This window comes from Ranitomeya imitator, chromosome 1 (genome assembly GCF_032444005.1).
Source record: "Ranitomeya imitator isolate aRanImi1 chromosome 1, aRanImi1.pri, whole genome shotgun sequence".
In the NCBI taxonomy this organism is placed as follows: Eukaryota; Metazoa; Chordata; class Amphibia; order Anura; family Dendrobatidae; genus Ranitomeya; species Ranitomeya imitator.
Window position 1 is genome coordinate 970,221,813 of NC_091282.1, and position 23,020 is coordinate 970,244,832.

Consider the following 23,020-nt stretch of genomic DNA (forward strand, 5'->3'; position numbering starts at 1 on the left):
CAGTCTAGTCCTGCACGGACAACTACAGCTCCAAGTTGGAGCCTTATGCACAAAGAAGTTTGTTTTCCGTATGCTGTCTGTTATGCCCATGGGTCATTCTGAGCCAAGGACTCTACCACCTGCTCTGGTCAAGAGTTCCAGTAAAGTGCTTCGTTTGAACTTACCCAGTCTTGAGAAGTGTCTGGTTCCCATGCGTCAAAGACACTCAGCAGTGTCATCTTCTTCAGCTGGTTTGCTAGTCGTCGAGTCAAGGTGTGCTGACGTCACTGAAGATGGGGAAACGGTGACGATGTCTCCACACATCTCCAATGACTATACCAGTAAACAGTTAGTCGTCGAGTCAAGGTGTGCTGACGTCACCGAAGATGGGGAAACGGTGACGATGTCTCCACACATCTCCAATGACTATACCAGTAAACAGTTAATCGTCGAGTCAAGGTGTGCTGACGTCACTGAAGATGGGGAAACGGTGACGATGTCTCCACACATCTCCAGCGACTATACCAGCAAACAGTTAGTCGTCGAGTCAAGGTGTGCTAACGTCACTGAAGATGGGGAAGCGGTGACTATCTCTCCACACATCTCCCACGACTATTCCTGTAATCTGTTCCTAGGAACATCCCCGCCGTTTGGACGATTTCTTCTGGATAACGGGCAGAAGATGGTTCCTATGTGGATACCTTCAGCGTCCTTGTGGCCGGCTGGTGAAGATTTCAAAACAGAAGTTTGTTCACCTCAATTTTTCTCTGACCCGGTGGAGCTGTTGTTCTCCTCTCTCATCTCTAATGACTTTTCTTGTGTTTTGTATCTTAGAACATCTCTGCTACCTGTCGGGCAAAAGTTGAATCCTATGAGAAGACTTCCAGTTTCCATGTGTCAGGCTGGTGAAGATGTTAAGACAGCAGCATTCAATTCCCTGTTACCTGTCTACCTGAAGGAGGTGGTCCAGCTCATTGTGGAAGCTAACCCTGTTGAGCACCAAGAGACTTTGTTTTATGAGATTCCTGGTGACCCGCCTGCCTTATTCTACCCTGAAGATGTCATGTTGGCCTGGACTATGTGTGCTCCTATCCTTCTTCTACAAGTTATTCTCGCGGGCTTGAAGAAGAGGGGCCGTAAAGGGGGGGGGGGGGGGTTACTGTAACAACTCTGCTGTGATCACAGCATGGCCTCACATCTCTCACACAATCTTACCCACTGCTCCAGGCCATGATGTGGTTTCTGTTTAATGCCAGCTCCATGTTCTGTGTCTCTGCTCTGTGCATGCTTCATGGCTATGTGTATAGGGGGCCGGCGCCTGAACTCTCTGGTTCTTATAGGAAGCAGGTGCATCTGTCTAATCAGTTCCTGACCAATTATCAAGAGGCCTCCTGTATATAGTGCAGCTCCACCCTGTGGTCTGGGCCTGTGCAATGTGTTAGCTCAGTTAGTGTTTAGCTGCTGAGTTTGCCTGGCCTTGCTCTGAGTTACTCCCTCTCTGGAGGCTTTTCTCTGTGCTATTGCCTTGATCTTGTAGTCCGCCCTCCAGGAGGCAGATTATCCTGGTCCCTGTGTCTATGTCCCTGTGTCTTGTTCCATTGCCTTGTCTGTACTTTGTCTTTTCTCGGTCTCCTTGTCTGTGGCTTCCTTCCCTGCTTTGTCTTTCCTTGTGTTCTCAGTCTGCTTACACTCCGCACTCTTGCGGCTCTGCACTCAGACCTTGCTTTGCACTCTCTGGCTTTGCTCTGTGGCTCCGCTCTTTGCGGTTCTATCTGGCTTCGCTCTTTGCGGTTCTATCTGGCTCCGCCTCCTGTGTTTCTGCACTTGGCTCCGTCTCTGCTCTTGGCTCCACCTCCAGCGTCTCCGCTCTTAGCTCCGCCTCCAGCGTCTCCGCTCTTGGCTCCGCCTCTAGCATCTCCGCTCTTGGCTCCGCCTCCAGCGTCTCTGCTCTTGGCTCCGCCTCTAGCATCTCCGCTCTTGACTCCACCTCCAGCGTCTCCGCTCTTGGCTCCGCCTCCAGCGTCTCCGCTCTTGGCTCCGCCTCCAGCGTCTCCGCTCTTGGCTCCGCCTCCAGCGTCTCCGCTCTTGGCTCCGCCTCCAGCGTCTCCGCTCTTGGCTCCGCCTCTAGCATCTCCGCTCTTGGCTCCGCCTCCAGCGTCTCCGCTCTTGGCTCCGCCTCCAGCGTCTCCGCTCTTGGCTCCGCCTCCAGCGTCTCCGCTCTTGGCTCCGCCTCCAGCGTCTCTGCCCTTGGCTTCGCCTCTTGCGGCTCCGCCCTTGGCTCTGCCTTCTCCTTCTCTTCTCTTAGTTCCACCTTCTACTTGTTACTTAGTCCTCCTGTCTGAACAGGTTCCAACCTGTTTCACATACCTGCCTGCAGACCGGTCCCTACCGGTTCTTCCTATGTTCCATTCGTACCCGCCTGCCTACCAGAGAGCCAGCTGTGTCCGCCTGCCCGCCAGTTTCTCTGTTGTACCCGTCTGCCTGCCTGTGTCCCAGCCGTGCCCGCCTGTCAGCCAGAATGCCAGCCGTGCCCGCTCCGTTCCTTAGTGGGATCAGCAGCCACAGCCAGACATTACCCTGGAGTGGCACCTGGTAGCTTCCTATTGCACAAGTCTGACCTCACCATCAGAGGCTCCAGTGAACACCTAGGAAGCTACTTAGTTACGCCCCTTCCAGTGAAGTTTGGTCTGTGGTCCAGTGGGGCCACACCCCCGTATGCCCGCGCCAACCAGTCTGGGTGCGTGCGTGACAAAAGCTTTGTGAAAAGACACCTTTCAGTGTTTGATCTTTTTTAAGTATGAATAAATTTGGACTTTATCAGAAGCTGGAACCATTCATTTTTTCTTGATTACCTGAACATGAGACTACACGAGTTCCTGTGCTACTGCACACCACATGCCGCTGCAGATGAGCTGTTTTTTTCCTTGGTATTAAAAAATAACATTTTATCTACGATAAAGTTAAGGTATCCAATTACTTTTGAGGCCCTGCTTTGCAGGAAAATGGTTGCAATTGCCAAATGTTTCACAGCATATTTTTGTTCAACTTCTCTAATTAAACCTTAAAGTTTTCTTGCCTTAGCTTTTATACAGAATTAGATAGGCATTGCTATACCAAGGCATTATGGAACCGATGCAATCTTTGGCAACATGCAATGCAAGCATATTTTTGGTGATTAGCAAGAATCAAAATCGCAAATTGTTCGAATTTCCCAGGACTTGCAAATTTTAAAATATTCGACTCAAAATTGATTTGTGAATAAAGATGAATTGAAAACCAGACGCATTTTCACAATGAGGAATGACTGGCTAGACAATTCTTTGATGAACTACTCAAGTCCTCATACTTTTCTTACAGGATACCTCTGCTGTTTCGTGTCAGATCTCAGTATGCGAGGTGATAAAAGTATATTGATTCTGGACAACCACTTTATTTTCTTCTCCCAATGCAAACTATGATGATTTAGCGAGGACCTGACATTTGGTCAAAAGTGGCCAGTTTTTGCTCTTAATAACGATTATAATACTATTATAATATACTAGACTGTGGCCCGATTCTAACGCATCGGGTATTCTAGAATATGCATGTCCCCGTAGTATATGGACAATGATGATTCCAGAATTCGCGGCAGACTGTTCCCGTCGCTGATTGGTTGAGGCAACCTTTATGACATCATCGTCGCCATGGCAACCATTATGACATCATCGTCGCTGTGCCCGTCTCTGATTGGTCGAGGCCTGGCGGCCTCGACCAATCAGAGACGCGGGATGTCTACGTCCTTTATGACATCATCGTCGCTGTGCCCGTCGCTGATTGGTCGAGGCCTGGCGGCCTCGACCAATCAGAAGCGCGGGATTTCCAGGACAGACAGACAGACAGACGGAAAAACCCTTAGACAATTATATATATAGATGATTATAAGATAAGAACAATGACTGGACACTTATGATCTGTCAACAGGTCACCTTTAATTTGGCAATGATGTATGCAATAATTATTCTTCTTTTTACTATATAGTTCTTCGAGACAAAGCAGTTGGGGGCTTTCACTTTTCTCAGAACAGATCTACTATACAGAGAAAAAATCTTCCTCGATCCGAACTCTAAATAAATACACAGGAAAAGAAAGTGTAATAATCACTTTAATGCCGTCCATGGCAGATATCATAGATATAAAAATAGTCCCTCAGCTGACATCAAGCTATCCTTCCAGGTCTGGTAAGTTAAAGAGATTATTTACTAACCCGACCCAGTAATTGTTTTGCTAAAAGTGCCTGAAGATAATGCCTCTAAAGAGCCCTGTATAGCTTTTCTACCAATATTCATATTGTTTTGTACTTTTTTTGTCTCACTCCCTTTACCCTCACTTCAACTCTGCTGTCACTGCCATCACTTGCATTTCAGAATCATTTACTTATGTCGCCCTACATTTCCCATAATCCCTTGTGTGGCAAGCCAGCAGTGAGCACAGACCTGTAACTTAACCCAAACCCCTTCCATTCCTCCCCCAGCTTCACAAACAGCCTCACAGCTTCAGCATATCATCTTGTCCAGGACAATGCTTCAGAAAGTCACTGATACAGTGCATAGAAGTAATACAAAGCACCAGAACACCAACCCTGGCATTAAAGATTATCACCTACTCCTCACTGACCAGTCATGTTCTACTGTAGCAGGATGGATGGATGTGGAGAGAAAGATGTATGAATACATGTGTATAATAGAGGGAATAAAGCAAGGGGTCTCTCTCTCTCTATATATATATATATATATATATATATATACTGTATATTACAAAGGCTAAAGGGCTATAGAGGGGTGTGTGCACATATACACTCTGTTGTATACATAGTCACATGATGTTGTGTCACGTCATATTCTAGAGCCAAGATGCCAGTGAGAATCTGACGTCAGACAATTCTGAATCTCAGATTACAGTAAGATTTGGGAAAACAAAGTATTTAAAAAATAGCTTATCTATGACAGTTACTTCACATGAAAGGGACTTATACAGTAGAAGGCAATCCCTTTACCTAAGGGTTTAGCGATCATGGTTGCAGAGGCTGCGACTGTGACTGGACCATCAGGGAAGGGGCCCGTTGATGTCAATTTCACCTGGATGTGCAATAATGTCATTCATTCCTTCCAGAATGGGGGACATTATAACTGAATGGAGCAGAATGGAGTAGACTATACCAGAATGGGGGACATTACACCAGGTGGGGGGCACAGGATGGGGGAAAATTATATAGCAGGGGGTCCAGGACGGAAAGCATTATTACTAGAAGGGACCAGGATGCTGAAGATTAATAAAAGAAGGAGGCAGGACATTATTACATGGGAGAAAACATGTATGTTTTTATAGGATCTACAATGCCGCAAGGCCCCATACATCTGACCAACATGCACAGGGGCACCACTGCATTTAACATATTGCCTATCAATACTTGTAGCTAAACTTTCAACAAAGTAGTAGAATACTAATTTTTAGCTATATTCTGATCCTTTTTTAAAGCAAAGACTGCTGTGTTATAGAAAGCATAGAATGCCTCCGCTCACATCATCCTCTTACACACACGGACAGAGGCACACAGACACATACACACACACTCAGACACACCACACATATACACACGTGTTTTCTACCTTGTTATATTAATTCTAATGATAATGGCTCACGCTTTTAAAGGGTTGGTCATTTCTTCTTTATTTTGACTAAGTGCTGGGGACATGATTTTGTGGCACTTACTATACATATACAGTGGGGGAATGTTGTGAATTCAGCTTTTGGGCTCCCTCCGGTGGTTGTAGAGGGTAATACAGTTGTGCCTGGACTGCAGGAGTGGACAGGTGTATCTACCAATTGCAAAACTGACTGGGGTATATAGCTTTGCTGGATCCTTTAGTCAGTGCCAGTTGTCCATTGTTCTTGAAGGATTCACTTCCCTGCTGGTCTCTCCAGTTTGCTGTGTTTTTCTACAAAGATCAGTCCTGGCTTTGTTTTTGCTGTCCACCTGCTGTGGACCTTATAGCTCTGTGCATTTTCATGTTTTTGTCTTGTCCAGCTTGGTCTGTGAAGGATTTTTTGCAGCCTAGCTATTTCTCTGGAGATGCAGATATACCCCCCATGTCTTTAGTCAGATGTGGTGATCCGTATTTTCTGCGGTGGATATTTTCTAGTATTTTTATACTGACCGCATAGTACTCTGTTCTATTCTTTCTTTTTAGCTAGTATGGCCTCCTATGCTAAAATCTGATTTCATATCTGCGTATGTTATTTCCCTCTCCTCTCACAGTAAGTATTTGTGGGGGGCTATCTATCCTTTGGGGATTTTCTCTGAGGCAAGATAGGTTTCCTGTTTCTGTCTTTAGGGGTAGTGTGACAAAACACTCTGGGATCGCCTTTGCTGGGGTCAAAGGACACGTGGTTTGTGCATTGAATCTGAGGCTTACAGCAGGTTTCTGAGCAGGCTGACCTCAGGTCAGATTTATTAACGTGAAAGCAACACAAAAAACAAAACATAAAAATAAATCCTAGCCTGTCCGGCACTAACTAAACAAATACGTTGCTATCTCAACAACTGGGGGGCTTCTCCCACCCAGCTAACATCACACAATTTCTTGAGCAGAGCTCTTCACTCACGTTTGTCCCACACAGGCAGGCAATCTGTGTGCCCCAGGCAGACACTGGAAACACCCAGCTGGTCATCTTTCATTCCTGCAATCATTAACCCATTAGCACCCTGAAGATACTGAGTGGCCTAATTCACATAGGACAAACACCTGGGCGAGATATACCTGCCTCCATCTACCACACCAGCATGAGTCTTACATATCCCCCCCCCCTTGCTCAGACCACTCCGGTCGAGCAAGAACACTTTTGAAACAGTGCACTCGGGATAGGGCATCGGCGTTCCCCATCTGCACCCCAGGTCGGTGCTCCACCGTAAAAGAGTAAGCCTGCAGGGCAAGGAACCACCGGGTTACCCGACTATTATGGTCCTTGTGGAGGTGCATCCACTTGAGAGGGGCATGGTCTGTGACCAGCCTAAACTTCCTACCAGCCAGGTAATACTTGAGGGAGTCGAGAGCCCATTTAATGGCTAGGCACTCTTTTTCAACCACCGCATACCTCTGCTCATGTACATTCAGTTTCCGACTGAGATAGAGGACCGGGTGTTCGACTCCATCCCTCACCTGGGAAAGTACAGCTCCGACACCAGTATCAGAGGCATCAGTTTGTACCACAAACTCGCTGCTGAAATCAGGAGTCACTAGTACGGGCTGAGAGCACAAAGCCCGTTTCAGGCTGTGGAAGGCCTCTTCAGCAGCTGAGGTCCATTTTACCATGACGGAACCCTTCCCCTTGGTAAGATCCGTCAAGGGAGTAGCCATGGCTGCAAAATTGGGTATGAACCGGCGATAATAGCCGGCAATCCCCAGGAAAGCCTGCACTTGTTTCTTATTCACTGGTTGTGGCCAGCCCTGAAATGCCTGCATTTTGTCGATCTGGGGTTTAACCACTCCTCGGCCAATCACGTAGCCCAAGTATCGGGCTTCTTCAAGCCCGATGTGGCATTTCTTGGGGTTTGCCGTTAAACCTGCATCTCGCAGGTCATCAATCACCGCTTGTACCTTCTGGAGATGAGTTTCCCAGTCCATGCTGTAAATTACGATGTCATCCAGGTAGGCAGAAGCGTACTGTCTGTGAGGCCTCAAGACTCGATCCATCAATCTCTGGAACGTTGCGGGAGCTCCGTGAAGTCCAAACGGCATATAGACATACTGGAACAGACCTTCCGGTGTAGCAAATGCCGTCTTCTCTCTGGCCGCCTCGGCCAGAGGAATCTGCCAGTACCCCTTTGTTAAATCCAGGGTCGTAATGTATCGGGCTTTACCAAGCCGGTCGATCAACTCATCGACCCGGGGCATAGGGTACGCATCAAATTTAGAAACTGCATTCAGTTTCCTAAAGTCATTACAAAACCGGATGGAGCCATCTGGTTTAGGTATCAACACAATTGGACTGGACCAGGTGCTGTGTGACTCCTCAATGACTCCTAAGTCCAACATTGCCATCACTTCCCAGGAGACGGCTTCACGGCGGGCTTCCGGAATCCGGTAGGGCTTCACATGAACAGTGACGCCAGGCTCTGTGACAATCTCATGTTTCACCAACTTAGTCCGGCCAGGTTTTTCGGAGAAAAACTGTCGGTTCTGTAACAAAAATTGCTTAACCTCAGATTTTTGTCGTTCTGAGAGAGTCTCAGCAACCTGCACCTCTGGTACAGTAGGTGAACAAACCGGACGGGGCAGATCCGCCGTTAGGGCAGAGCGGTCTTTCCAGGATTTTATCAGATTCACATGATAAATCTGTTCCGGTTTTCTCTTACCCGGCTGGTACACTTTATAGTTCACTTCACCAACTCTTTCTCGGACCTCAAATGGGCCCTGCCATTTCGCCAGGAATTTACTATCCACCGTAGGGATTAGGACCAACACCCTATCGCCGGGTGCAAATGTACGGACCTTAACGCCTCTATCATAACTTTGCCTCTGGGCTCCCTGGGCCTGTAACATATGGTCCCTAACAATGGGCATGACAGCGGCAATACGATCCTGCATTTGTGTTACATGGTCGATCACCGTTTTAAAGGGAGTGACTTGACCTTCCCAGGTTTCTTTTGCGACGTCCAGCAGTCCCCGGGGACGACGGGCGTACAACAGTTCGAAAGGTGAAAACCCTGTGGAAGACTGGGGAACTTCCCTAATGGCAAACAGCAAATAGGGTAACAAGTAATCCCAGTTCTTCCCATCTTTGTCTATCGCCTTCCGGAGCATCTGTTTTAAGGTTTTGTTGAAGCGCTCAACCAGGCCATCTGTTTGAGGGTGATAGACAGACGTACGCAACGGGTCTATTTGTAAGAGCCTGCAGAGCTCCTTCATTACCCTCGACATAAAGGGAGTCCCCTGGTCGGTGAGTATCTGTTTTGGAATTCCCACCCGACTAAACACTTGTACCAATTCCTTAGCGATCGTCTTGGTAGCTGTGTTACGCAAAGGGACGGCTTCCGGGTAACGAGTGGCATAGTCCATGATGACGAGGATATGTTGGTGCCCACGTGCGGATCGGGGAAGGGGCCCAACCAAATCCATCCCAATTCTCTCAAAAGGGACCCCGATGATAGGAAGGGGTACCAAAGGGCTACGGAACTGAGATTTAGGGGCCGCGATTTGGCACTCTGGACAGGACTCACAATAGTTACGCACATCACAATGTATTCCAGGCCACACAAAACAATGCAATATCCTTTCTGTGGTTTTCTGTACCCCCAGATGTCCCCCCATTATATGTCCATGGGCCAAATCCAGTACCTTCCGCCGATAAGGTTTGGGTACCACTAACCGTTGCACTGTGTCTTCCCCTTTTTTTTCTACCTGGTAGAGCAAATCATTTTCAAGAACCATATACGGGTACGCTAGCCTAGTGTCAGGTTCTACGGGTACCCCATCTATCATTTTTACATTTTTCCTAGCCGGAGTCAGGGTAGGATCTTTCATTTGCTCGCTGTGGAAGTCATCCACCTGGACTCCCAAATCTGGCAGGCAGGGTGCCGGATGGCTGTCTGCCTCCGCCTCTCGCTGAGGTTCCTCAGTTTCCTCTGTTTCCCCCGCCATGACGGAGAAGGGGTACTGAAGGTTAGATTCACTAACCTCCCCAGCAACATCTTCCTGTGGGGTCTCCTCTAGGGACTCGGGACCTCCAGATGGCATGGGAGAAGATTCACGGGTACAGCTACCGTGAAGGAGCAACTGATTCTCCCACAACTGCCAGAAATAGGGAAAATCCCTGCCCAGGATTACATCCTGTAACAATGTGGGAACGAGTCCCACTTTGTGCTGCACTGACCCATAGGGAGTAGAAATCCATATGACCGCTGTTAAGTACGAGCGGGTGTCACCATGCACACACGTCACAGAAAACTTGTCAGACGGACCAGACGGAAGTGCCACCAGACTAGCTTTCACCAGAGTCACCACACTTCCAGAGTCTAGTAATGCCACAACATTTTTCCCATCAACAGATAATTCACACAGGTGTTTCACTGTATCATTTTGACCCGCATTCACACTCACTAGCTGTGTAACCAAAGACATGCGTTTTCTAGAGTCTATAACGTCGCACTGCATGGGTTCAGCGGTAACAGGACAGTTCGCAGAAACATGACCCTTCTCATGGCAGCGGAAACACCTAACAGGTCCCCTACTGAGACCACCGTCCAATACTCTTGGTCTCGGAGTGCGAGCAGTCCCGGACTCCTCCCCCACAGTTTTAAGCGATTTTCCTTCACCCGTGGACCCTGGAACAGTCTTACCGGTTCCACGAGGAGAAGGCACAGACCGGGGGTTGGCGGTGTCGTCGGGAAGTCCTTCTGCCACGGAATAACGCTCGACCAACTCCACAAGTTGATCCGCTGTCGTGGGATTTCCTTGGCTTACCCACCTTTTCAGCGCTGGGGGTAGTACTCTCAGGTACTTGTCCAGGATAACCCGCTGGATTATTTCGGGTATTGTCAGTACCTCGGGTTGCAGCCATTTCTTTGTCAAGTAGATCAGGTCGAACATCTGAGACCGCGCCGGTTTATCTTGCTGGTATGTCCACTGGTGTACCCTCTGTGCACGGACAGCCGTCGTCACACCCAGCAGGGCCAGGATCTCAGCTTTCAGCTTCTCAAAGTCCTGAGCGACCTCCGGGTCCAAATCATGGTAAGCTTTTTGGGCCTCGCCGGAGAGAAACGGGGCAATCAAATCGGCCCATCGTGCCTTCGGCCACTTCTCTCTCAATGCCGTCCGCTCAAACGTTGTCAGGTATGCCTCGACGTCATCTTCTGCAGTCAGCTTTTGCCAGTATCGACTCACATGGATCCTTCTGGACTCTGCTTCCGGGTCAGCGTCTGGCATGCTCACCAGGCGCTGCGCCACCTGTTGGAGAAGTTGGCGGTCTGCAACCGTCATGTCCAGTAACTCCTTCAGCTGTGTGGCCATCAAGCGATTAGCTTCGTGCTGTGCGGCAGTGGCCTGCTGCTGTACGGCAGTGGACTGTACTAAGGCTTTCACCACGTCTTCCATGCTGTCGCCTGTGCCACGGTATGCCCGCATTCTCCACCACAATGTGACAAAACACTCTGGGATCGCCTTTGCTGGGGTCAAAGGACACGTGGTTTGTGCATTGAATCTGAGGCTTACAGCAGGTTTCTGAGCAGGCTGACCTCAGGTCAGATTTATTAACATGAAAGCAACACAAAAAACAAAACATAAAAATAAATCCTAGCCTGTCCGGCACTAACTAAACAAATACGTTGCTATCTCAACAACTGGGGGGCTTCTCCCACCCAGCTAACATCACACAATTTCTTGAGCAGAGCTCTTCACTCACGTTTGTCCCACACAGGCAGGCAATCTGTGTGCCCCAGGCAGACACTGGAAACACCCAGCTGGTCATCTTTTATTCCTGCAATCATTAACCCATTAGCACCCTGAAGATACTGAGTGGCCTAATTCACATAGGACAAACACCTGGGCGAGATATACCTGCCTCCATCTACCACACCAGCATGAGTCTTACAGTAGTTAGATCTTAGGCTGTGCCGAGGGGTCTAGGGAGTGTTAGGTACCCCCCACGGCTACTTCTAGTTGCGCTGCTAGGTTCAGGGTTTGCGGTCAGTACAGGGACCACCTTCTCCAGAGTACGTCTCATGCTGCTCCAAGGCCACCAGATCATAACAGTACAACTGGCCAACAATGAGTTAATTGCATCTCAGAAGAAGGGTGGAAAGATTTTGAGCCATTTTTTTTTCCTTAGCCTGTTTGGTCTGTTCCTCTCTCTTTACCTCTGGGTGGCTACGGAGTCAAGTATTAACATGAATGTTCAGGAGTTAGTTTCTCGGGTGGATCAGCTTGCTGCTAGGGTACAGGGTATTTCAGATTTCATTGTTCAGACTCCTGCCTTAGAACCTAAGATTCCCACTCCTGATTTATTCTTTGGTGACAGATCCAAATTTTTGAGTTTCAAAAATAACTGTAAACTGTTTTTTGCATTAAGACCCCGGTCTTCTGGTGATCCTATTCAGCAGGTTAAAATCATCATATCTCTGCTGCGTGGTGACCCACAGGATTGGGCATTTTCCCTGGAATCTGGCAATCCTGCTTTGCTTAATGTTGATTCGTTCTTTCAGGCATTGGGGTTGTTGTATGATGAGCCTAATTCTGTGGATCAGGCTGAGAAAATCTTGTTAGCCCTGTGTCAAGGTCAAGAAGAATTGTATTGCCAGAAATTTAGAAAATGGTCTGTACTGACTAAATGGAATGAGGATGCCTTGGCAGCCATTTTCAGAAAGGGTCTTTCTGAATCTGTTAAAGATGATATGGTGGGGTTCCCCACGCCTGCTGGTCTGAGTGATTCTATGTCTCTGGCCATTCAGATTGATCTGCGCTTGCGCGAGCGCAGAATTGTGCACACTGTGGCGTTGTCCCCTGAGTGGAGCCCTGAGCCTATGCAGTGTGATAGGATTTTGTTTAGAGCTGAACGTCAAACATTCAGGCGTCAGAATAGGTTGTGTTTTTACTGCGGCGATTCTGCTCATGTTATTTCTGATTGCCCTAAGCGTACTAAGAGAATCGCTAGTTCTGTTGCCATCAGTACTATACAACCTAAATTTCTGTTATCTGTGACCTTGATCTGCTCATTATCATCATTTTCTGTCATGGCTTTTGTGGATTCAGGCGCCGCTCTGAACTTAATGGACTTAGAATTTGCCAGACGTTGTGGTTTTCCCTTGCAGCCTTTGCAGAACCCTATTCCTTTGAGGGGCATTGATGCTACACCGTTGGCTAAAAATAAACCTCAGTTTTGGACACAGCTGACCATGCGCATGGCGCCAGCCCATCAGGAAGATTGTCGTTTTCTGGTGTTGCATAATTTGCATGATGATATTGTGCTGGGTTTTCCATGGTTGCAGCTACATAATCCGGTGTTAGATTGGAAATCCATGTCTGTGACTAGTTGGGGTTGTCAGGGGTTCATGATCAGGTTCCTTTGATGTCAATTTCCTCTTCCCCCTCTTCTGAAGTTCCTGAGTTTTTGTCTGACTTCCAGGATGTATTCGATGAGCCCAAATCCAGTTCAGTAGGGACTGTGATTGTGCTATTGATTTGATTCCAGGTTGTATGTTCCCTAAGGGCCGACTTTTCAACCTGTCTGTGCCTGAACATACCGCCATGCGGAGCTATATTAAGGAGTCTTTGGAGAAAGGGCATATTCGGCCATCTTCTTCACTGTTGGGAGCGGGGTTCTTTTTTGTTGCCAAGAAGGATGGCTCCTTGAGACCCTGTATTGATTATCGCCTCTTGAATAAGATCACGGTTAAATTTCAATACCCCTTGCCTTTGCTTACTGATTTGTTTGCTAGGATTAAGGGGTCTAGCTGGTTTACTAAGATTGACCTTCGAGGGGCATATAATCTTATTCGTATCAAGCAGGGTGACGAATGGAAAACTGCAGTTAATACGCCCGAAGGCCATTTTGAATACCTTGTGATGCCATTCGGACTCTCTAATGCCCCATCTGTGTTCCAATCCTTCATGCATGATATCTTTCAGAGTTATCTTAATAAATTCATGGTTGTATATTTGGATGATATTTTGATTTTTTCCAATGATTGGGAGTCTCATGTGAAACAGGTCAGGATGGTATTTCAGATCCTCCGTAATAATGCTTTGTTTGTGAAGGGGTCAAAGTGCCTCTTTGGAGTGCAGAAGGTTTCTTTTTTGGGTTTCATTTTTTCTCCCTCATCTATTGAAATGGATCCGGTTAAGGTTCAGGCCATTCATGATTGGATTCAGACCACATCTGTGAAGAGCCTTCAGAAATTCTTGGGCTTTGCTAATTTTTATCGTCGTTTCATTGCCAACTTCTCCAGTGTGGTTAAACCTCTAACCGATTTGACCAAGAAAGGCGCTGATGTGACGAATTGGTCCTCCGCGGCTGTTTCTGCCTTTCAGGAGCTTAAACGCCGATTTACTTCTGCCCCTGTGTTGCGTCAGCCAGATGTTTCTCTTCCATTTCAGGTTGAGGTTGACGCGTCTGAGATTGGGGCAGGGGCCGTTTTGTCTCAGAGGAATTCTGATGGTTCCTTGATGAAACCGTGTGCCTTCTTTTCTCGGAAGTTTTCGCCTGCGGAACGCAATTATGATGTCGGCAATCGGGAGTTGTTGGCTATGAAGTGGGCATTTGAGGAGTGGCGACATTGGCTTGAGGGGGCCAAGCACCGTATTGTGGTCCTGACCGATCATTAGAATCTGATTTACCTCAAGTCTGCCAAATGGCTGAATCCTAGACAGGCTCGATGGTCCCTGTTTTTCTCCCGTTTTGATTTTGTGGTCTCGTACATTCCTGGTACTAAGAATGTTAAGGCGGATGCCCTCTCTAGGAGTTTTTTTCCTGATTCCCCTGGGGTTCTTGAGCCGGTCGGCATTTTGAAGGAAGGGATGATTCTTTCTGCCATCTCCCCTGATTTGCAATGGGTTCTTCAGGAATTTCAGGCTGATAAGCCTGACCGCTGTCCTGTGGGGAAACTGTTTGTTCCTGATAGATGGACTAGTAAAGTGATTTCTGAGGTTCATTGTTCTGTGTTGACTGGCCAGCCTGGGATTTTTGGTACCAGAGATTTGGTTAGTAGGTCCTTTTGGTGGCCTTCTTTGTCAAGGGATGTGCGTTCTTTTGTGCAGTCCTGTGGGATTTGTGCGCGGGCTAAGCCTTGCTGTTTCCGCGCTAGTGGGTTGCTTTTGCCATTGCCGGTCTCTGAGAGACCTTGGACGCATATTTCTATGGATTTTATTTCCGATCTTCCTGTTTCCCAAAGAATGTCGGTTATCTGGGTTGTCTGTGACCGATTTTCTAAGATGGTTCATTTGGTGCCTTTGCTTAAATTGCCTTCTTCTTCTGATTTGGTTCCGTTGTTTTTTCAGCATGTGGTACGTTTGCATGGTATTCCGGAGAATATTGTGTCCGACAGAGGTTTCCAGTTTGTTTCTAGGTTTTGGCGGGCCTTTTGTGCCAAGCTGGGCATTGATTTGTCTTTTTCCTCTGCATTTCATCCTCAGACAAATGGCCAGACTGAGCGAACTAATCAGACCTTGGAGACCTATTTGAGATGCTTTGTGTCTGCTGATCAGGATGATTGGGTGGCTTTTTTGCCATTGGCCGAGTTTGCCCTTAATAATCGGGCTAGTTCGGCTACTTTGGTTTCGCCTTTTTTTTGTTATTTTGGTTTTCATCCTCATTTTCTTCTGGGCAGGTTGAGCCTTCTGATCTTCCTGGTGTGGATTCTGTGGTCGACAGGTTGCAGCAGATTTGTGCTTATGTGGTGGACAATTTGGTGCTGTCTCAGGAAGAGGCTCAGCGTTTTGCTAACCGTCGTCGGTGTGTTGGTTCCCGGCTTCCGGTTGGTGATCTGGTTTGGTTATCTTCCCGTCATGTTCCTATGAAGGTTTCTTCCCCTAAGTTTAAGCCTCGATTTATTGGTCCTTATAGGATTTCTGAGATTATTAATCCGGTGTCCTTTCGCCTGGCACTTCCGGCCTCTTTTGCTATTCATAATGTCTTCCATAGATCTTTGTTGCGGAAATATGTGGAGACCGTTGTTCCCTCTGTTGATCCTCCGGCCCCTGTATTGGTCGATGGGGAGTTGGAATATGTTGTTGAAAAGATTTTGGATTCACGTTTTTCGAGGCGGAAGCTTCAGTACCTTGTCAAATGGAAGGGTTATGGCCAGGAGGATAATTCTTGGGTTTCTGCCTCTGATGTCCATGCCGTTGATTTGGTTCGTGCCTTTCATCGGGCTCATCCTGATCGGCTTGGGGGCTCTGGTGAGGGTTCGGAGACCCCTCCTCAAGGGGGGGGGGTACTGTTGTGAATTCAGCCTGTGGGCTCCCTCCGGTGGTTGTAGAGGGTAATGCAGTTGTGCCTGGACTGCAGGAGTGGACAGGTGTATCTACTAATTGCAAAACTGACTGGGGTATATAGCTTTGCTGGATCCTTTAGTCAGTGCCAGTTGTCCATTGTTCTTGAAGGATTCACTTCCCTGCTGGTCTCTCCAGTTTGCTGTGTTTTTCTACAAAGATAAGTCCTGCCTTTGTTTTTGCTGTCCACCTGCTGTGGACCTTATAGCTCTGTGCATTTTCATGTTTTTGTCTTGTCCAGCTTGGTCTGTGAAGGATTTTTTGCAGCCTAGCTATTTCTCTGGAGATGCAGATATACCCCCCATGTCTTTAGTCAGATGTGGTGATCCGTATTTTCTGCGGTGGATATTTTCTAGTGTTTTTATACTGACCGCATAGTACTCTGTTCTATTCTTTCTTTTTAGCTAGCATGGCCTCCTATGCTAAAATCTGATTTCATATCTGCGTATGTTATTTCCCTCTCCTCTCACAGTCAATATTTGTGGGGGGCTATCTATCCTTTGGGGATTTTCTCTGAGGCAAGATAGGTTTCCTGTTTCTGTCTTTAGGGGTAGTTAGATCTTAGGCTGTGCCGAGGGGTCTAGGGAGTGTTAGGTACCCCCCACGGCTAATTCTAGTTGCACTGCTAGGTTCAGGGTTTGCGGTCAGTACAGGGACCACCTTCTCCAGAGTACGTCTCATGCTGCTCCAAGGCCACCAGATCATAACAGGGAAAAGGTATTTAGTCAGCCACCAATTGTGCAAGTTCTCCCACTTAAAAAGATGAGAGAGGCCTGTAATTGACAAAATAGGTAGACCCCATCTGTGAGAGTCAATATGAGAAAACAAATCCAGAACATCAACTTGTCTGATTTGGCAAGATTTATTTTGCAAATCATTGTGGAAAATAAATATTTGGTCATTAACAAAAGTTCGCCTCAATATTTTGTTATATATCTTTTGTTGGCAATGACAGAGGTCTGTTATGACCTGGTGGTTAGGAGCACCCGGAATGACCTGATAGTTATACCTCATACGGGACGAGCTCTGGGATGTGGGAGCTCTGCTGACCGCAAGCCCTAATCCTATCACACACACTAGAAATAGCCGTGGAGCGCTCCTGACCAGACCTAGGCGCCTCGTCACAGCCTAAGAACTATCTAGCCCTAGAGATAGAAAATAAAGCCTACCTTGCCTCAGAGAAATTCCCCAAAGGTAAAGGAAGCCCCCCACATATATTGACTGTGAGTAAAGATGAAAGTCACAAACGCAGAAATGAAACAGGTTTCAGCAAAGGGAGGCCAGACTTACTAAATAGACAGAGGATAGGAAAGGTAACTTTGCGATCAGCACAAAAACCTACAAAAGACCACGCAGAGTGTGCAAAAAGGACCTCCGCACCGACTCACGGTGCGGAGGGGCCACTCTGCATCCCAGAGCTTCCAGCTAGCAAGACAAAATCATGATAACCAGCTGGACAAGAAAACAGTGAACAAATAATGACTATCAGGAACTTAGCTTCTGCAGGAGAAGGCAGGTCACCAGAGAGATCCAGGAGCGAACTGAACCAATGCAAAAACATTGACAGCTGGCATGGAGTAACGATCTGAGAGGAGCTAAATAGAGCAGCCAACCAAAGGATAAACCACGTCACCTGTGTAAGGAACCTCAGAAGCAGCAGCTTCACTCATAGCCACCAGAGGGAGCCCATAGACAGAACTCGCCGAAGTACCATTCATGACCACAGGAGGGAGTTCGACAACAGAATTCACAACAGAGGTCAAACGTTTTCTGTAAGTTTTCACAAAGTTGGCACACACTGTTGGTGGTATGTTGGCCCATTCCTCCATGCAGATTTCCTCTTGAGCAGTGATGTTTTGGGCCTGTCGCTGGGCAACACGGACTTTCAACTCCCTCCAAAGGTTTTCTATGGGGTTGAGGTCTGGAGACTGGCTAGGCCACTCCAAGACCTTCATATGCTTACGAAGCCACTCCTTCATTGCCCTGGCAATGTGCTTGGTATCATTATCATGCTGAAAGACCCATGATTGTTTCATCTTCAATGCCCTTGCTGATGGTAGGAGGTTTGCCTCAAAATCTCATGATACATGGCCACATACATTCTTTCATGTACACGGATCAGTCATCCTGGTCCCTTTGCAGAGATACAGCCCCAAAACATGATGTTGCCACCCCATGCCTCACAGTAGGTATGGTGTTCTTTGGATGCAACTCAGCATTCTGTCTCCTCCAAACACGAGTTTGTTTCTACCAAAGAGTTATACCTTGTTTTCATCAGACCATATAACATTCTCCCAATACTCTTCTGGATAATCCAAAGGCTCTCTAGCAAACTTCATACGGGCCCGGACATGTACTGGCTTAAGCAGGGGGACACGTCTGCAATTTGCAATTTGTTACCATCTTTTCAGTTAGCCATTAAAAGGTATCAACCACCGAGGACTCTCAATTTAAATATTTTTATATCTATTGGCTAACACGGTACCAAGATATATATCTTTCCTATATCATTTTATCATGTGATGTACTGGAAAGTGTTGAAAAAATTGAGTTGAAATAGCAAAAAAGTGCAATTCCACAATTTTTTTTTCTCATTCATCATGTTCACTATATGATAAATCTGACCTGGAAGTACAATTCCCCAGGTCAGTACAATTAGGCAGATACAAAACATGTGTGTGTGTGTATGTGTATATATATGTATATATATATATATATATATATTTATATATATATATATATATACATATATATACATATATATATATATATACATATATATATACTGTATGTATATATATATATATATATATATATATATATATATATATATATATATATATATATATAAAATAAAGGGAACACTGAGATCCCACATCCTAGATATCACTGAATGAAATATTCCAGTTGTAAATCTTTATTCATTACATAGTGGAATGTGTTGAGAACAATAAAACCTAAAAATGATCAACGTAAATAACAACTAATATCCCACAGAGGTCTGGAGTTAGAATGATGCTCAAAATCAAAGTGGAAAATGAAGTTACAAGCTGATCCAACTTCAGTGGAAATGCCTCAAGAAAAGGAAATGATGCTCAGTAGTGTGTGTGGCCTCCACGTTCCTATATGATCTCCCTTCAATGCCTGGGCATGATACTGATGAGGTGGCAGAAGGTCTCCTGAGGGATCTCCTCCAGACCTGGACTAAAGCTTCCACCAACTCCTGGACAGTCTGTGGTGCAACGTGACATTGATGGATGGTGCAAGACATGATGTCCCAGATGTGTTCAATCAGATTCAGGTCTGGGCCAGTCCATAGCTTCAAAGCCTTCATCTTGCTGGAACTTCTGACACACTCCAGCCACATGAGGTCTGGCATTGTCCTGAAGTAGGAGGAACCCAGGACCAACCGCATCAGCATATGGTCTCACAAGGGGTCTGAGGATCTCATCTCAGTACCTAATGGCAGTCAGGCTACTACCTCTGGCGAGCAAATGGAGGGCTGTGCGGCCCTCCAAAGAAATGCCACCCCACACAATTACTGACCCACTGTCAAACCGGTCATGCTGAAGGATGTTGTAGGCAGCAGATCGCTCTCCACGGCATCTCCAGACTCTGTCACATTTGTCACATGTGCTCAGTGTGACCCTGCTTTCATCTGTGATGAGCACAGGATGCCAGTGGCGAATTTGCCAATCCTGGTGTTCTGTGGCAAATGCCAATTGTCCTGCATGGTGTTTGGCTATGAGCATGTAAGGAGGTGAAACACCAGAAGAGTCTGGGGGCGGTTACCTTCTCGACTCTGTGCCTGGAACCATTGAGCTGTGCTGCAGTTTCCCCAGGGGGCAGACTTAGAGACTGGGACAGGAAGGAAGCAGGCAGAGAGCGGGAAAGGCATGGGTTCAAGGGACAGAGCAGCGTGATCAGCGGTCAGAGCAGGGTGCAGCTGCGCTCCGGGAGAGAGAGAGCTCCCAGTCTGAGGACAAATACAGGGAGACTGCCCAGAAAGACTGCATCTTGTGAGTGCTTGAAAGCGGACTTTGCTGTGACTTCAGAGGGGCGCTTTGAGACCCGTGTAGAGACATTGGACCGTGCAGAGACTTCTACCCCCTGGTCCCCGCGGTATCAGTACAGAGACTGTGATTCCTGGTACAGAGACTTAACAGTGCAGAGCCCCTGATTCCTGGCTGTGCTGTAAAAGCTAAAGACTCAGAGCCTGTGCATACCACATTAACTCCCGAAACCCCAGGCAGCAGGCTCCTAGAGACTACTCAGCCCAGGGACAACAGAGAGACGACAAGTGCCGCTGTTTCTCAGCGCCTACGTTGGAGAAGACGACCCTTCAAGCAATTCCTCATCAGACTGATAAGTGTTCTTTTCTCAAGAAATCTTGCTTACTCCTGCTACATTGTTTGACTCCCATATTTTTGCACTGTTTTATTGCTAGTTATATTGCATTGCTTCCTCCCTGCGAGGAGAACCTGATTCCTGTTATTAAACCCCTCAACTGTTGGTCTGTCTGTTCTGTGGTGACATACTCAGTACCTGCTATTACAAGCACAACCCCATCTATGGACGTCGTGCACTCAGACCATCCACATGGAGTCGGTTTCTAACCGTTTGTGCAGACACATACATATTTGTGGCCTGCTGGAGGTCATTTTGCAGGGCTCTGGCAGTGCTCCTCCTGTTCCTCCTTGCACAAACGCTGAGGTAGTGGTCCTGCTGCTGGGTTGTTGCCCTCCTATGGCCCCCTCCACATCTCCTGGTGTACTGGCCTGTCTCCTGTTAGCTCCTCCAGCCTCTGGACACTACGCTGACAGACACAGCAAACCTTCTTGCCACAGCTCACATTGATGTGCCATCCTGGATGAGCTGCACTACCTGAGCCACTTGTGTGGGTTGTAGAATCCGTCTCATGCTGCCACGAGTGTGAAAGCACAACCAACATTCAAAAGTGACCAAAACATCAGCCAGAAAGCATTGGTACTGAGATGTGGTCTGTGGTCCCCACCTGCAGAACCACTCCTTTATTGAGTGTGTCTTGATAATTGCCAATAATTTCCATCTGTTGGCTATTCCATTTGCACAACAAGCATGTGAAATTGATTGTCAAACAGTGTTGCTTCCTAAGTGGACAGTTTGATTTCACAGAAGTTTGATTTACTTGGAGTCATATTCTGTTGTTTAAGTGTTCCCTTTATTTTTTTGAGCAGTGCATATATATATATATATACATATATATATTTGTTTCTCAACGCTTTTTCAGGATGTAGAGCTGTGTGGTGGCTTATTTTTTGCGCCCTGAGCGGAAGTTTTTACTGATAGTATTTTGAGACAAAACCAGACAACATATTAAGCTGAAAAAGGGGCCTATGCGCACTAAATAGTGGTAAGAGACCCTCAAAAAGTCTTACATAAGTATCAAAAATACACAAAATTAGAAAAACAACATAGGTGCATAAGGATGATAAGAAGGGACAGGTATCCACCGGTGTGTAGTGCCCAAAAACCATCAACCAGTCTGAAATAATCAGCGTGCTGGTACTACTACTCGTGGCAAGTCGCCGCCATGATAACCCCCTTGAAAAAGCAGCAAATACAAAAGCGAAACGCACGTCGGGGGTCTTTCATCCTCATCTGGTTCCAGCCCGCTGTGTTCTACTGCCCCTCATCTTAGCGGTAAGCGTCGCATTATATGCACTTTATACCAGGGATCCTTTTTACCCTATTATACTGGTTATCATGGCGGCGACTTGCCGCGAGTAGTAATACCAGCACGCTGATTATTTCAGACTGGTTGATGGTTTTTGGGCACTACACACCGGTGGATACTTGTCCCTTCTTATCATCCTTATGCACCTATGTTGTTTTTCTAACTTTGTGTATTTTTGATACTTATGTAAGATTTTTTGGTAATTATTAAATAAATCTATTGACTTTTTACCCGTGATACTCCTTGTCCTCTTTATCTTCATTGATACTATTTTGAGGTAGAGCAGTTGTTTTGATTACCTCTCATTGCTTGTTATTGCTATGTTGCGGCAGCCAATAAAATGTAATTCTGGCCTTTCAATATTTTTTTTTGTTACGCTGTTTACTAATTGGATTCATTCATTTTATATTTTGATAGATTGGACTTTTACGATGACAGCGATACCAAATATATGACTTTAACATTTAGTGTTTTTTTCTTCATGTTTTTAAAAACATTTTTTAATTATTATTTTTATAATGAAGTCAAGTATTTGCTGAAGCAGACGTTTCAGGAGTGGTGATGTTCACTTTAATTAAAATCCTTTTTTCCTGGTCATTTGAATTATTAGACAATGTTGTACATTGAGCTCAATAAGTGCAGTTAGAACCTAAGCTCCCCCTAGTGGCGGTGGGGTGTTGTCTTTTAAATCTACATCTTTCTAGGGAGTTTGAAGCCATGTTTACCTGCAATAACTGTACAGATATTTTAAGAAACTAATGAGCACAGAACGATCAAGCTAAAAACAACATAGTGATAAAAGACAGAGATTAACTTTAGGGATCTGGGGCAAGCATATTGAAGGACTCATAACCATTACATTTTTCCAGAGGCAAAAGCGTGCACATTGAACTATTCTTCCTTTGGTTGCAGGATCAGAGGAGTGCGCATTAGTGAATGACAGCTGCTCAGGAATGTGCCAAATCAACGGATTAAGCCAGCAGTGCAGATGTAAGCAGGGTTTTCAACTGTCTTATGATGGCAAGCAATGTGAAGGTGAGATATACCTAAATTTATATCAAAATACAGAAAGAAAAAATGCTACATTATAATCAATCACATTAGAAGGCTAGAAAATAGGACTAACAGGTGATCAATTAGTGAGTGAAAAAAGTACATATATAATTCAGACATTGTATTTGAGCTGTATAAATACATGTGTGAGAGCTGACATTCTGAAGCAACGCCCACGATCGGTGCTGCAAAATGGCTCCTCACCCCCAAAAGAAATTCATCAAATTATCCCCTCCCAAATCCAAATGCTCCA

General features: G+C 46.4%; 1 protein-coding gene across 5 annotated transcripts in view; it reads left to right on the forward strand.

Annotated features, from left to right (window-relative positions):
- The window catches only part of EGF (epidermal growth factor), a 249,875-nt gene that overhangs the window by 73,641 nt on the left and 153,214 nt on the right, over positions 1 to 23,020 (forward strand). For all 5 annotated transcript variants that reach the window (XM_069743852.1, XM_069743849.1, XM_069743850.1 and 2 more), the window contains 2 exons: positions 3,997 to 4,196; positions 22,627 to 22,749. In XM_069743852.1, the coding sequence (XP_069599953.1) occupies positions 3,997 to 4,196; positions 22,627 to 22,749 (323 nt within the window). The remainder of the gene's footprint in view (positions 1 to 3,996; positions 4,197 to 22,626; positions 22,750 to 23,020) is intronic.